This window comes from Callorhinus ursinus, unplaced genomic scaffold, assembly GCF_003265705.2.
Source record: "Callorhinus ursinus isolate GAN/ISIS: 27379988/994484 unplaced genomic scaffold, GSC_fseal_2.0 scaffold7, whole genome shotgun sequence".
NCBI lineage: Eukaryota > Metazoa > Chordata > Mammalia > Carnivora > Otariidae > Callorhinus > Callorhinus ursinus.
The window spans coordinates 4,315,060-4,328,882 of NW_027397069.1; the positions used below are offsets into that span (position 1 = coordinate 4,315,060).

The window sequence follows — 13,823 nt, forward strand, 5'->3', positions numbered from 1 at the left end:
CGCTAACAGTCTATAACGCACAGGACCGCCAGCCATAACAAAGAAGTATCTGATCCAAAATGTCAGTAGTGTCCAGGTTGAGAACCTTGTCCTAGACAAACTTTAGCCATGGGAATATCGTGAAATCCTTTCTCCCTTACCATTAGCTTTTCTACCCCCTTCCAAATCCATTTGCTTCCTTTAAGTTGCCAAGCCCTGGGTTTTCAGTCTCAAAGTCTGTTGTTTTATCCCCTCTTCTGTTTACACTGCCATCACTCTAATGTAGGCCTTTAGTAATTCTCATCTGCATAATTGCAGTAACCTAACTGATTTTCCTATTTTGTGGTCTCCTTGCTTCAACAAACCAATTTGACACCCTCAACTCAAAAACTGCTGATGGATCTCCAAAAGTGGCTTATAGTAAGTCTTTAGGTCAAGGCTGTCCGCAATAGGGTGTATCAACTTTTTAGTGCATTTCCCCATACTCTGAACGTGTACAGCACAGTATTCCAGTTAACCCGGCGTATACAAAGTTTTGGAACAAAGTCTTTCTGCCTCCTCTTCCTGAAACTTTCTTGTTGGTCTTTGTTACCAAATCCTCCTCATCCTTTAAGACCCTTAAATTATTTTTCCCTCTTTACAGCTTTTTTTGAATTACCGCAACCAAGTATCCCTCCTTGGAACCCATATAATATCTTCCTCTCTTTGTTGTTAATCACACTCTGCCTTCTTAATACATTATTGGCATATTTGTGCCACATCATATATTAAATACTCCCATGTCAGGGAATGGTTTTTACTGATCTTTGTATCCATAGAGCACTTGTTAATTAGTTGTTCAGTGCCTTACATATTCATTATTCAGTATTTGTTGTTTTGAACTAAGATATTTAGAGGGAGAATTTTTAACCATTATGAGCAATCTCTGGTTTTGTATTGCTATTTTATACACCTATTATTGGGACTTTTTCCTGATACATAAAAAAAAAAGCCTAGTTCACAGTGTCCAAAAAGTGTAAAGAATGTAACATTCATAGACATAATAGATTTTTTTAAAAACTTAGAATTTTTCGGGGTGCCTGGGTGGCTCAGTCTGTTAAGCGTCGCCTTCAGCTCAGGTCATGATCCCAGGGTCCTGGAATTGAGCCCCACGTCTGGCTCTGCTCAGTGGGAAGTCTGCTTCTCCCTCTGCCTGCCGCTCCCCCTGCTTGTGCTCTCTCTCTCTCTCTCTCTCAAATAAATAAATAAATTTTTAAAAAAAACTTAGAATTTTTTGGAGTGTTCTCTTATGGTGTCTATATTACTGTTAGTGATGGGGTTTCTCTGGTGTTCATTATTTTATTTTTTTATTGTCTTCATAATTTTTAAAAATAGATCCAGCTTAGCACTTTACTCTTATGCAGCGTACTTGAGATTGACATGGGAAGACGTTTCTGGTGTAAAGAACAGAGATGTCTGCTGAGAACTAGGTGATTGTACCTTTTTTAAAGTAGGCAAGTACATAGGTAACAAACATGCAAAGCCCTAATGGAGGATACTTTTTACCTCTACGTTCTTCCCCTTCAGCAGGAGTGGTACACAGAAGTTCCTTTTCAGTTCTTACAGAGCTGGTCTGTGGTATACAAATCAGGCATTCCGTGCCATAAAGCTCTGAAAGATCTAAGGAGCTCTGAAGCGTTAAAACATTGAATACAGTAGTTAACATTAAATGAATTCGAGAATGCCTGCTATCAGGCAAGAGAAATTGAGTATTTTGCTAGCTGCATTAAATTCTATAGAAAAACCCAGCAGAATAAATCACCCTGATTGTGTATGTGGATGGGGGCTCAAAGAGGCGGGTATACTTTATCCCAGAAAAATCCAGAGGAATTGCTGAAGTTTCTTCAAGAACTAATGAATGCCTGCCCTGCATTCTGGAGGGCTATCCTTTGCAAAGACAAACCCCAAGGTCATAGTTAAACCTAAGTAAAGATTGTAAATACCTGTAGGCTATACTCTGGTAGACTGAGAGACTAAAACTCTGAGGCTTAGGATGTGTCACTGAGCTCATTATTTCCAATACCCCAGGAAGGTAAGAGCTCAATAAATCTTTCACTCAGTTATACTTAATATGACAGAAGAGACCTGAAGAGTTAACTCCATTGAAAAGAATATACTTCTTTCCTCAACCCACCTTGAATAAGTGAAGACAAAGAGAGAATTAATCTTCAAAGAGAAAGTACTCTAAATCCAAGGTAGTGTTAACACTTTTCATTAATAATCTAGACTGTCTTGTGTTTGGACTGTAAACTTATACACCTACTCTCTAGACTTTGAGGGCAAGTGAGCGGTACTTAAAGCCGGCTCTACTCCATGCTGATTCTGACATCAGAAAGCCTCCCAGTAGCTGTTCCTTGGAATCACCAGAGACAGGGCGAAAAGGAATTCACCAGGAGACCATTCCAACATTTTTTTTTTTAAAGATTTTATTCATTTGAGAGAATGAGAGAGAGAGAGCACATGAGAGGAGGGAGGGTTAGAGGGAGAAGCAGACTCCCCGCTGAGCAGGGAGCCCGATGCGGGGCTCGATCCCAGGACCCTGGGACCATGACCTGAGCCCAAGGCAGACGCTTAACAGACCATTCCAAAATCTAACTTTGGTTTTCAGCATTAACAGTAGATCGTTAAGGAACATTGCTAACAGACCCCTCTAGCTAAAAGAATAAAATGAGACATCCTATTAAAAAAAAAAAATCAGGCAGGCCCATAAGAGACAAGCTATCATGTCCTACCTAGTGACGATGAGACATACTAAAAAATCATTTGGTATTTACCTGAAATTTAAACTGGGGCATTTAGTTTTATTTTTTTTGTTTTGTTTTTACTAAATCTGGCAAAACTACCTATTTTCCTAATCACAAGCATAAAATACAGTATTCCTGGTGGGTTATGTCTAATTCAAATTTGTTCTGGAATTACAGGGTAGTAATAATCCAAGGGATTGTTTATAGAATTATTTTCTTTTTGTGAAATTAATAAAGGATTATTTAAAATTTTTAAATTACAAAAACTAAAGCAGCATACATGTCTCATCAATGAACTTTAATTATTGCTAAAGTAAGTTGACATGAGCTCAGTTGAATACCCACTATGACACGTACCTCCCTTTACTTAGGCCCAGAGCAGGCCCTGCTGCACTTGGTCGAGACACGGAGCAGCACTGGAAGTTTTCTTCTGGCAGAGCATTGCATGTGGTTACAAGATGGGCATACCACCTTTTTGTGTTTTGGGGCATCCAAAATTGAAGACTTCAGAATGAGACATCAACCTATCTCCCATATTACATAAAAATGTCAAAGCAATTTTATTTCTTTAAAAAAGCAGTGCAGAATAGACTGGAAGATAATACATTTTGGACATTGTGGGAACTTGTAGAGTCCTGGACTCAAAATGATTGGGTGGCAATCTTTTTTATAATTTTCCTAGGGATTATTGTTGAGATCATACTCATAAAGATCTGTACATCCTTTACTAAGAAGCCTGCACTTCCAGAAAAGGGTAGTTCAAGTGCCCAGGAGGTAAGAACAAATGGTTGATTTCTTTCTCTCCTATTTTTCAGAATCATACATAAGAATAACATAAAATTGTAGAACTTTGATATTTGGATTACTCCTCTAACATTTGTTTATTAATCTCCCTTGAAATAGAAGGAAGACAGTTGCCTGAAAAGCATGCAATTTGGTAAATATTATATAATTTCATATTTTAATATAAAACGTGTTCAACCTGAGCCTCTCCTATTGGTGCTCTGACCTTTTTTTTTAATTCCCACTTATCTCTAGATAACTGTCCAATTCCTTCATCTTCAGAAGAAAGGTAAGTGATATATTTTGAAATTAAATGAAACAGGTTGGTTTTGTGCTATTCAAAATTGCATTTACATCTGAATTACAGAAAAGGATTTTCCATATGTATAGAGGACCACAGCTACTTGACATCATAATTCAATCTAACATTGATTTTATTTTATTTTTTCATTTTTTAAAAATTGAAATTAATTTAGCCAACATATAGTATATCATTAGTTTCAGATGTAGAGTTCAGTTAATCATCAGTTGCATCTAACATTGATTTTAATGGTTGCTCTGTTCCAAGCTGTGTTAATATCTTTCATGTACTATTAAAATTATCCTTCCAAGTAGGTAGTATTATTGCTATTTTTACAAATGAGGAAAAAGTTTACTGAGGTTTAGTAACTTGCTTCCCTATCCAACCTCTCTCTCCCGTACACATGAATAAGTTGTAACACCAGTTCTGATAACTCAGTTGAAAAAAATATCATTTAGCACCTACCTACTGTGAACCAAGCAAACCCTGAGCTAGGTATTGCAAGAGTGACATTCTGTTTATACAGTCAGAATCCATCAGCATCCCGAAGATATTCCAGTGCTAGGGATTAAATATGACATCACTATTCTTATTGCTATTAATATTTTAATTGCTCATATCAAAATCTATTCAAGAATCATTAGATATCTACTCTACAATGGACTTTGTGTTTGATATTGGGATACGAACAATAAAACAGTCTCTGTTCTCTAGAAGCTTACATTCTTGTGGAGGAGATAAATACATAAAGGATGATTGCCTTGCAGTATGATAACACAGTGATAGAAGCATTAGGAAAACATTTAGGAGATACCTAAGCCAGCATAGGGTGTTGGGGATGGCTTCATGAATAAGGTTACGCTGGAGCTGAATTTTAAAGGATGAGTGAAAATTAGAAAAGCTAGCAGGTTAGGAGGATAAGGAGGGCATTCCAGGACATGAGTAGAGGCAAGGAAATAAGAAACAGCAGGGTATATGCAATAAATTGTGACTACTGTTAGGGAAGAGATATGGCTCCTATGGTGGGCAACATATTATAGTGAAAAAACACAAATTTGAATTTAAAAAACTCTAGGTTTATGTCATAGTTCTGCCTCTTAATGACAGTATAGTCTTAGGCTTAAACTCACCGATACTCCATTTCCTTACTTTCAAAATAGCAGTTAGAAGAATTACCTCTTAGGAAATCATGAAGATTTCGCTAAAATGATATGTGTAACAAAGGAAAAATACTTTGCCCTGGCGCCAGAACTATTTTTGAGGGCAGAACCATATTTGGGAGAGCATCTTAAGTTATTTTGAAGTGAAACTGCTTGAATATTGGTGGAAGCCCAGGCATCACACTGGTCAAAGTGCATCGCATCGGAGACAGTGAATTCTGTCTTAGGTGGGAGAGAAGAGAAGGGTGGAGGGATGGGCAGAGAGGAGGGAGGAGCAGGGGAAAAGACCTGAGACTCGGTACTGAATGGTGTTAAAGGACATCAAAGGATGAGACCACCACTCATTGTCTGAAATCAGGGAGAGTCTTGCTGGCCAGGTGTAGTCTCGGTGAGCAAAGCAAACTGCTCCAGCAGACATTGATCCAGTTTTGGGGAATGGTTTGTTTCAGGGTTGACATCAGCCTTAGAAGTGTGTTGGGAAAGCCTGCCACCATTATATGACTTTCAAAGCTTGGAGCTGTCACTGACTGGTTGTTTTCAGAAGCATATTTCCTAAAGGGTGTTATCATTGATAAAAATGTTTAAAAACAGAATTGGTATTTGTTACCATGACCTTAGGACTGTACTAGGACTATATTCCATTGAGTGGTTTAACGGATTTACAACTACTTCTGGTATTTACTTGTTACCCTGGCTTGGAGAACTGTCAGTCTTTTCCTAGGAGTGTGGGGATTTCTTTATTTTCCAAGGCCAGGGCGCCTGTGTGGCTCAGTGGTTAAGTGTCTGCCTTTGGCTCAGGTCATGATCTCGGGGTCCTGGGATCGAGCCCCACATTGGGCTCCCTGCTCAGCAGGGAGTCTGCTTCTCCCTCTCCCTCTGCCCCTCCTCCTGCTTGTGTGCATGAGTGTGCACACGCGTGCTCTCTCTGTCAAATAAATAAATAAAATCTTTAAAAAAAATAAAAAATAAATTTTCCAAGACCAGTTGAGATTGCTGGGAGAGGCCAAAGGACATTGCAAAAATGGGGAGACACAACCAATGTTCTTTTTTTTTAAGATTTTATTTATTTGAGAAAGACAGAATGAGAGACAGCACGAGAGGGAAGAGGGTCGGAGGGAGAAGCAGACTCCCCGCCGAGCAGGGAGCCCGATGCGGGACTCCAGGATCATGACCTGAGCTGAAGGCAGTCGCTTAACCAACTGAGCCACCCAGGCGCCCTGAGACACAACCAATGTTTAAGTGGGTGTTATTTGTATTGCTGTAACCAACTCCCCTCCATTTCTGCCTTCAGCTCTGAGCCACTTTGATGGGTGGTTTGTATATGTGGATTTCCCCCCTTACTGAACTAAAAGAAAGGGTTGGGTTGTATGTCTGGGTCAGCTTGTTGTGGATGAGGGTTAGTAATCAGAAACCTACAGCAAAGAGTGGTCACTCAGCAAATATTTACTGAGGGCCTGCTATGTGCCAGGCATCGCTGTATGCCCTTGAGATATATTAGTGTATAAAAACAACAGTGACTCCTGCCTTACGTTTTAGTCGGAGGGAAGTCTGATAATAAAAAACAAAAGGATAAATAAAGAAATAATATAATATGACAGAACATGATAGGATTTATGGTAAAACAAAAGATAGAATAGGGTAAGAGGAATGAGGTGCTGGAAATAGGGGAGGAGAGGTAGATGCAATATATACAGTGGGATTTGACTAAAGCCTTGAAGGGTTAGGGGAGTTAAGCAAACAGATCAGGTAGAAGAGTATTCCAGACAGCAGGACCAACTAGAGCAAAGACCCTAAGGGGGAGTGTGCCTAGTGTTTTAGGAACAGTAAGAAGGTTAGTGTGGCTGGTGCAGGGAGTGGGGGGGTGACATAGAGGATGGGGTCCAAGAAGTAATTGGTGACCAGATCATGGTTGGGCCTCTTCGGCTATGTTAAGGACAATAGCTTTTACTCTCAGTAACAATGGAGAATCACTGTAGAGTTTTGCACAGGGAAGTGATATGTTCTGTCTTATATTTTTAAAGTATTATTCTGCCTGTTGTGTTGAGAGTAGACTATATTTGGTCAAGGGTCTAAGCAGATAGCAGGCTATTGCAAGTAACCCAGAGTGAGAGATAAAGGTAAATGACACCAGGGTGGTATCAGTGGAGGTGGTTGGTTTCAGGATATACTTAGAAAAGTAGAGCCAACAGGGTGTGGATGTGAGAGAGAGGATGCAAAGGTGACCCCCAGGAGTTTTGGCCTGAGCAAGTAGGAAGTGCAGCTGTCGTCAACCTAGATGAAGAAAACTGTGGGTGGAGCGGGTTTTGATGGGGAGATCAGGAATTTTGTTTCCTATTTGTTGAATTAGGGATATTAATTTGATATCTAATAGAGGTAGTGAATAAGTAGTTCGGGAAAGATGTCTGGTAGAGGTAATAAGTTTGGGGGTTGTTGGCTTATGGACAATATTAAAAGCTACAAGAGAGGATGGAATTTCAAAGGGACAGTGAGAAGAGAAAAGGAACAAGGACTGAGCCCTGAGACACTTCAAAGGGGTCTGAAAGAAGAGGAGGAGCCATCAAAGGAGACTGGGAAGGAGCTACCAGGAAGTGAGGAGGAAAACCAGGAGAATTATGATGGCCTGGAAGCTTGTCAAATGGAGAGTATGTGGAGCTGGTATACAAGATAGATATCAGACCCGTATCCCTTATAAATAGAAAAGCAAAATCCTTAACAAGATACTAGCACACCAAATCTAGCAACATATTAAAAGGATTATACACTATGATCCAGTGGGATTGTTCCTAGGAATGCACAGCTGGTTCAACATATGAAAATTATCTAGCATTGTTTTATTATGTTTAAAAACACAGTATTGCATTGCTGAAATACCTGTCTTGCATTTTGGCTTTCCTCTCTTTCCTGAAATGTGTAAAAATTAATTCTTTTTATGTATTATATTTTCACTCTTTGTTCTACTTTTTTAAGTGAATAATTATATTCTTGTCCTGATGAAATTTTATCCTAATTATGTTTGGACACTGCTATAATTTATTGGGGTCACTTGATTCCCCAGAATGATTGTATGTCCTGCCTATATCAGTTAGGATATTTTAATTCTCAAGTGACAGAAAACCATGATTCAAACTGCCATACATAAGAGTATTACATAATAGAAAATCCTGAGTTAGACTAGGCTGCAGAATTGGTTGATACGGTGGCTCAACAACTTCATTGAGGTCCTGTATCTCTCCCTCTGCCTTTCTCAGTGTTAGTTTTATCTTGAGGTGGGTAGAAAGGTGACCACTAGAGTTTCAAAATCAGAACAGCAATGTCCAGAGGAACTAAGAGATCATTTCTTAGGAATGGGGCAACTTTTTCCACAAGTCCTTAAAAGTCTTTGCCTTATGCTAGGATTAGTTCATGCCCGCTCCTAACCTAGTCACTTGGAAATGAGATGATTGTTAGACTTAGCCTCATTGCTTGATGTAGATAGATGGTGGAGAGTCTACTTCCATGATCATTATTCCAATCTAAAGTTGTGCTGAGAAGCACTACCCTAAAATGTAGGCTTTTCTCTCAATCAGAAATAGCTGTTAAAATAATTCGGATTTATTTATAGAAAACACTGCTTATGGTATTGGACATTCTTCTGTTGTATCTAAATTTTCATAAGAATATTTTTATCCTTGTCAAAACTTTCATACAGAGAGCAGAAACAAACTTATTCTTTGTAAAAGGATATGATCTTTTTTTATAGCTTTTATTTATTTATTTGAGAGAGATCGTAAGAGCGAGTGCACGAGCAGGGGGAGGGGTGAAGGACAGGGAGAAGCAGACTCCCCACTGAGCAGGGAGCCCGACATGGGGCTCGATCCCAGGACGCTGAGATCATGACCTGAGTTGAAGGCAGACGCTTAACCAACTGAGCCACCCAGGTGCTCCTGTAAAAGGATATAATCTTAACCTACAACTTTGACTCATTGCTGCCAAAAATAGACTTTGGATGGATTTTTGAGGTAAAAAAAAATCCCCCATTCTCTGAGAAATGAAAATAATTTACTTCACTTTGTCAGTGGATTGATTTATGAAATGAATGAAACTAGGTTATGAATTGTTTTGTAATGTGGATAATGACTTTTCAATTTATCTTTCTGTTGAGCTATGTTTTCATATACTATATTGGGTTTCCATAAATCTAGAGAGAGTTCTTGTATGCAATATGTCCTAAGTGACAACTCATTTACATACTGTATTCTTATATTCAGAGTTGATGACTTTTCAGAAAGAACAATTACTTCATCACTTACATCTGAAGAAAATGAAGGTGACTTTGAAGATAGAGTTTCAACACCAGATGAAGTAATATGGTCAAGTAGCAGTGAAAGTAAATATCAAGTAAGTCACTTTAGTGAAAGTCATATGATATCTTCAAATGGGACTAGCTCATCTTTGTCACTGTTTCGTTCAGAAGTAAAGGAATTTTCTCCAAGCTGTGGAGGGTATCCAGAAAATGAACAAGAAACAGTACAATTTTCATTCAAGAAATTATTTTCAATAATGAAAACCAACAAAAATAAAAATTTAGTATTTTCTTCTGACTTTAACTTTTCGAGAAGTTCTAGAATCACTATAGAAAGTGAAGATCTCAATGTGGCACCATGCCCTCCTGCCCACTTATTTCTTTCTAGAGACCAAGTCAGACTTCTGGAAGAAAATGTGAGAAATCAAACTGCTTTAAAATCCAAAACTACATTAGAGAGTAAAACTACTTATCTATACTCAAGACTTCAAGAGTCCTTGATCCAGAATCAACATTCTGTTAAAATAGGTATTTCTGCCCAACCACAAGATTCCTTTCCAGGACAGAATGCTCCTCAGAATCAACATTTTTATGAAGCCAGATATACTAGTCAAGCCCAACAATTTGTTAACAACCAAGAATCAGTCAATAGCCAGTCTGATATCATGGCCAGATACTTTGCTCTACCTCAAGATTTGGTGAGGAAGCCATTTTCCAGCAGCATGCAAGATTCCTCCCAGACCCAAGATATGGACAGAAGCCAACATTTGCTCAATGTCTCATATTCTTTTGAGACTCAAGATTCAGTCAAAGGCCTAGAGTCTGATAAACACTTCGATAAGGCCCAGTATTCTGTTTGGCTTAAAGATTCAAACAAGATTAAATATTTAATTCGGGGGCAAAATGCCATTTTTAAGAATGCCAGATTTCTAATTTTAACTCTAAGTCCAAATTCATTTGCAGAAGAGGTGCTACAAATAAAGAGTATAAAGCCAGAGGGCCAGAAACAAATTGCTTCATCAGAATTAAGTCAGTATTCTGCATATGGCTCAGGGCCTCTTTCACCTATCCTTAAAAGGCAGAAAAACAGGAGAAAAACATTACACAGTAAAAGTAAACTTAGTCTCAAAGTTCCATCTCAAAAGTCAAAGAAAACACCAACTCCACGGGTATTTCAAATGACAGTATGTCACACTTCAAAACCTAGCAATTTTGGATGCAAGTATAATGCTAAGAAAGAAGAATTACATCAAAGGAAAGGTATATCAGATATGGCTTTGCATCTTACTTATGTTTCCAAGCTTATTCCTCCTTATGTTAAGAAGTATGCCAGAAAAAAACTAGTAAAAGTCATGCCAGGTGTAATAGGATGTAGACATTCTCTGTCACCAGATGCACAGAATGTCAGTTATGTGGGGTCTATTGAGAAAAGAGGAACCTCAGGCAGTACTAAAAATAAAAAGCAGCATGGCAGAGAAAATAAAGGACAAATAACCATTTCACCAAAAATCCCACCTCAGCTAGAACAGTCTTTCATGATCAATACTTTTCAACTACAATCACCTTGTTCTTCCTTAATAGAAATGACCTGGAAGAATAAAGAGTCTCTTGAAGACCCAATTACACAAGCAAAGGAAATTGGTATTGCAGAGTTTCGTGCCCCAAATAGTAAAAAAACATCTGACCTGCATATTCCAAAGCAGGAGGCATCTTTAAAAGAAGCTTTATCAGAACGTTGGCAAAAATTTGTCTCCTCTCCCGAAGTGGAATCAAACAGGAGACTGAAAACACTGGAAGACTTAAAAAGTACAGAGAATTCCCGTCTTCCACTTTCAAGTGGAGAAAAGTTACCAACTAGTTCACCAGAAATGCAAAAGTGCTTTCCAGATGGAAACACACAAAAGCAAAAAGATTTTCTAGAAATTGTTCTGGAGACCTCAGAGGTTAATCTCCTTATAACACTAGGAATCAAAGAGCACGAAGGCAGTGAACAATTAGCAAGTGTAAAAACTCAAGACAGTACAGAAGATGTAATTATGAAGGAAAAGAAACCACTACTAACACTTCATGTTACAGGATGTGATAACCTAAGTGAAAGTGAGGGACTGGAACGCAACACTAGAAGCAACATAAAAAATATGCAAGGTAAAAGAATATTTGCTACATTTCAGAATGCCACCAACACTACCATTCCTGAACCACCTGAGAGGGAAATGCATAGCGGATTAAAAGGCAAGACAGATACATCAACAACAGGGGTTAGTCATTCAGTGGTAAAGCTGGAGAAATTACCAGATGAAAAGAAAACATGGGATGCAAAATACATTGAGAAGAGATGTATATTTAAAAAGCCACAAGAACATGACAGAGAGGAAGAAGAACAAACTTTTCAAGAAGCATTTCCAGAGCTAACACAAGATTTCAGCCTCAGCCTGCAACTAAAGCAGAAGCCTAAATATGTCAGATTTGAAATAAAACAGAGCAGTTCAGGAAGCAGAAAAACTCAAAGTAAAGAGCAAGAGGTACAACCACAAACTCTTCCTACAGAAACAGTTTTGGGGACTAGTCCGTGCCCCACGATGGATCCATTTCAAATTGAGGTAAAGCAAAGCAGAGACAGACCTACAGGCAGAGGAACTGCAGATCCAGAGAATCCTCTTCCAGTGCTAGAGAACCCACGAGTTGGCGAAGTTTTAATTGAAACAACAGAATGTGGTGTCCCATTTGGTGGAAGCCCCAGAAAGATACCGGATGATCATATTACCGAAGAAAAGTCAGACCTCCAACGAGTTTTACCTGCAACTGCCCTGGGGTCTTTCATTATCTATATGCTTCCTTTATCACATTTTAAAAGGCAGCAAATTAGAAAAAAATTATCAGGAGCAAAAAGGGTACTCAGTCCCAAATCTGTAATTATGAAAGTAAAGAAGCCAACCAATTTACTGATGCCTCATATCAGAAGGCATGGTACTGCAAGTCTTAGGAGAAGATTGAGAGGCAATTTTAAAATCCTAATCAAAGAGATGCTGCAAGATAAAATTGTGGCAGATGTGCTTGTGAATGTTACTTACCCTCACATGTCTATTTTGCCTCGGATTAGAACACATGGCAGATTAAGTGCAGAGAATCGCAGTCAGAGCAAGCTAAAACAAGAGAAATCAGAAGATGAAAGGGAAGAAAAGTATTCAGATTCTATTAATAAAGGCAGTGACTCTGGCAACACATTAGAAGAAGTTAAATTGCAAGATGAAGTGAGAGGAGACAAAGAAGCTCCACCAGAAGCAGTCCTTCATGACAGCTGGAACCTCCGATTGGATGCCAATCCAGAGAAGGAGCTCAAAGCAGAGGAAGACATACCTCAACCAATTACATTCATGGAAACCCTTACGGAGTCTGTTTACTCTCCCATAATGGATCTAACTCATGTTGAGAATATGAAGAAAAGCCTAACAACACAAGCCGACTTAAAATGCACTGCAGATTCTGAGACACCTCTCCCAACATCAGAAAAATCACTGGCTGGAGACCCTCCAAACCGAACAAGAGAAAGTGGTGTTCTAGACTATGGAAGTGATACAAGGGAAATGGGTTACTTTTCTGCAGAAACAAGTTCTGCAGAATTACCAAAAGATTTACCAGCAACTTTTCCAGAGACTTTTAATTGCCACATGCCTATTTTAACTCATTCTAAAATGAATAAAAACAAAGTAAGATTCTCACCCACAGAAGGTTCAGTGAAGCCCAGATCTGTACATACGAAGACAATGAAGCCGTCAGTGTCACAAGTATTTAATAGCACAGGTCAGAGAAAGAAATTGGATTCCAAATATAAGGCCAAGTTGGAGAAGATCAACCAAGCTAATGGATTGCTATATGAATTTATAAATACCCTTTACTCTCCCATGCAGAGCTTCTGTCATGCTCAGTTAAAGCAAGGGGAATTAGGGGAAGTGAGACCACGGTATGTTGATTTTTTTGACAAGAGCAGAGCATTCCATGACCGAGAGGAAAAAGTGGAAGATGGAGAGGAAGTGGAGCAAAAAACTTTGCTAGAAGCAGCTTCACAGCATACCCAGTATCTCTGGCCTGATGCCTGTCAGGGGAAGGAGACCCACTTTGACGAACCAGACTCAGCACTGGACTGTTTAACACAGGAGCTGTCTGTTAATGAGCAAGATGCACAGCACCAAGAATGGTTTGTACAAACTGCTTTGCAGACTGGCCACCAGAAGGGTCCTCGAGAAGCTGAGGAACTCAAGAAAACCAGCGAAACAGAAAATGACGTAACAGCCCCTATGGGTCCAAAGATTCCATCGCCCAAAGCAGAGAATTCATCACTTGATACACGTTTGAACACCATGACAGAGTGTGCCTTACCATATGGTGGAAACTCTGAGAGGGTATTAGATTCTTATTTTGTGGAAAACAATTCAGAGTTACCAAAAGATTTGCAAGTGACATGCCTGAATTCTTTTGATTCTGTTGAGCCCTTTGTTTCTAAATCTGAAAGAAAGAAAAATACATTAGATTTAGGG

General features: G+C 39.0%; 1 protein-coding gene across 1 annotated transcript in view; it reads left to right on the top strand.

Annotated features, from left to right (window-relative positions):
- The first annotated feature begins 3,181 nt into the window (after positions 1-3,181).
- CCDC168 (coiled-coil domain containing 168) overlaps positions 3,182-13,823 on the top strand; it is a 28,498-nt gene continuing 17,856 nt past the window's right edge. The window contains exons 1-4 of the mRNA XM_073894826.1: positions 3,182-3,536; positions 3,666-3,699; positions 3,801-3,834; positions 9,254-13,617. Of these exons, the coding sequence (XP_073750927.1) occupies positions 3,309-3,536; positions 3,666-3,699; positions 3,801-3,834; positions 9,254-13,617 (4,660 nt within the window). The 5' untranslated portion in view covers positions 3,182-3,308. The remainder of the gene's footprint in view (positions 3,537-3,665; positions 3,700-3,800; positions 3,835-9,253; positions 13,618-13,823) is intronic.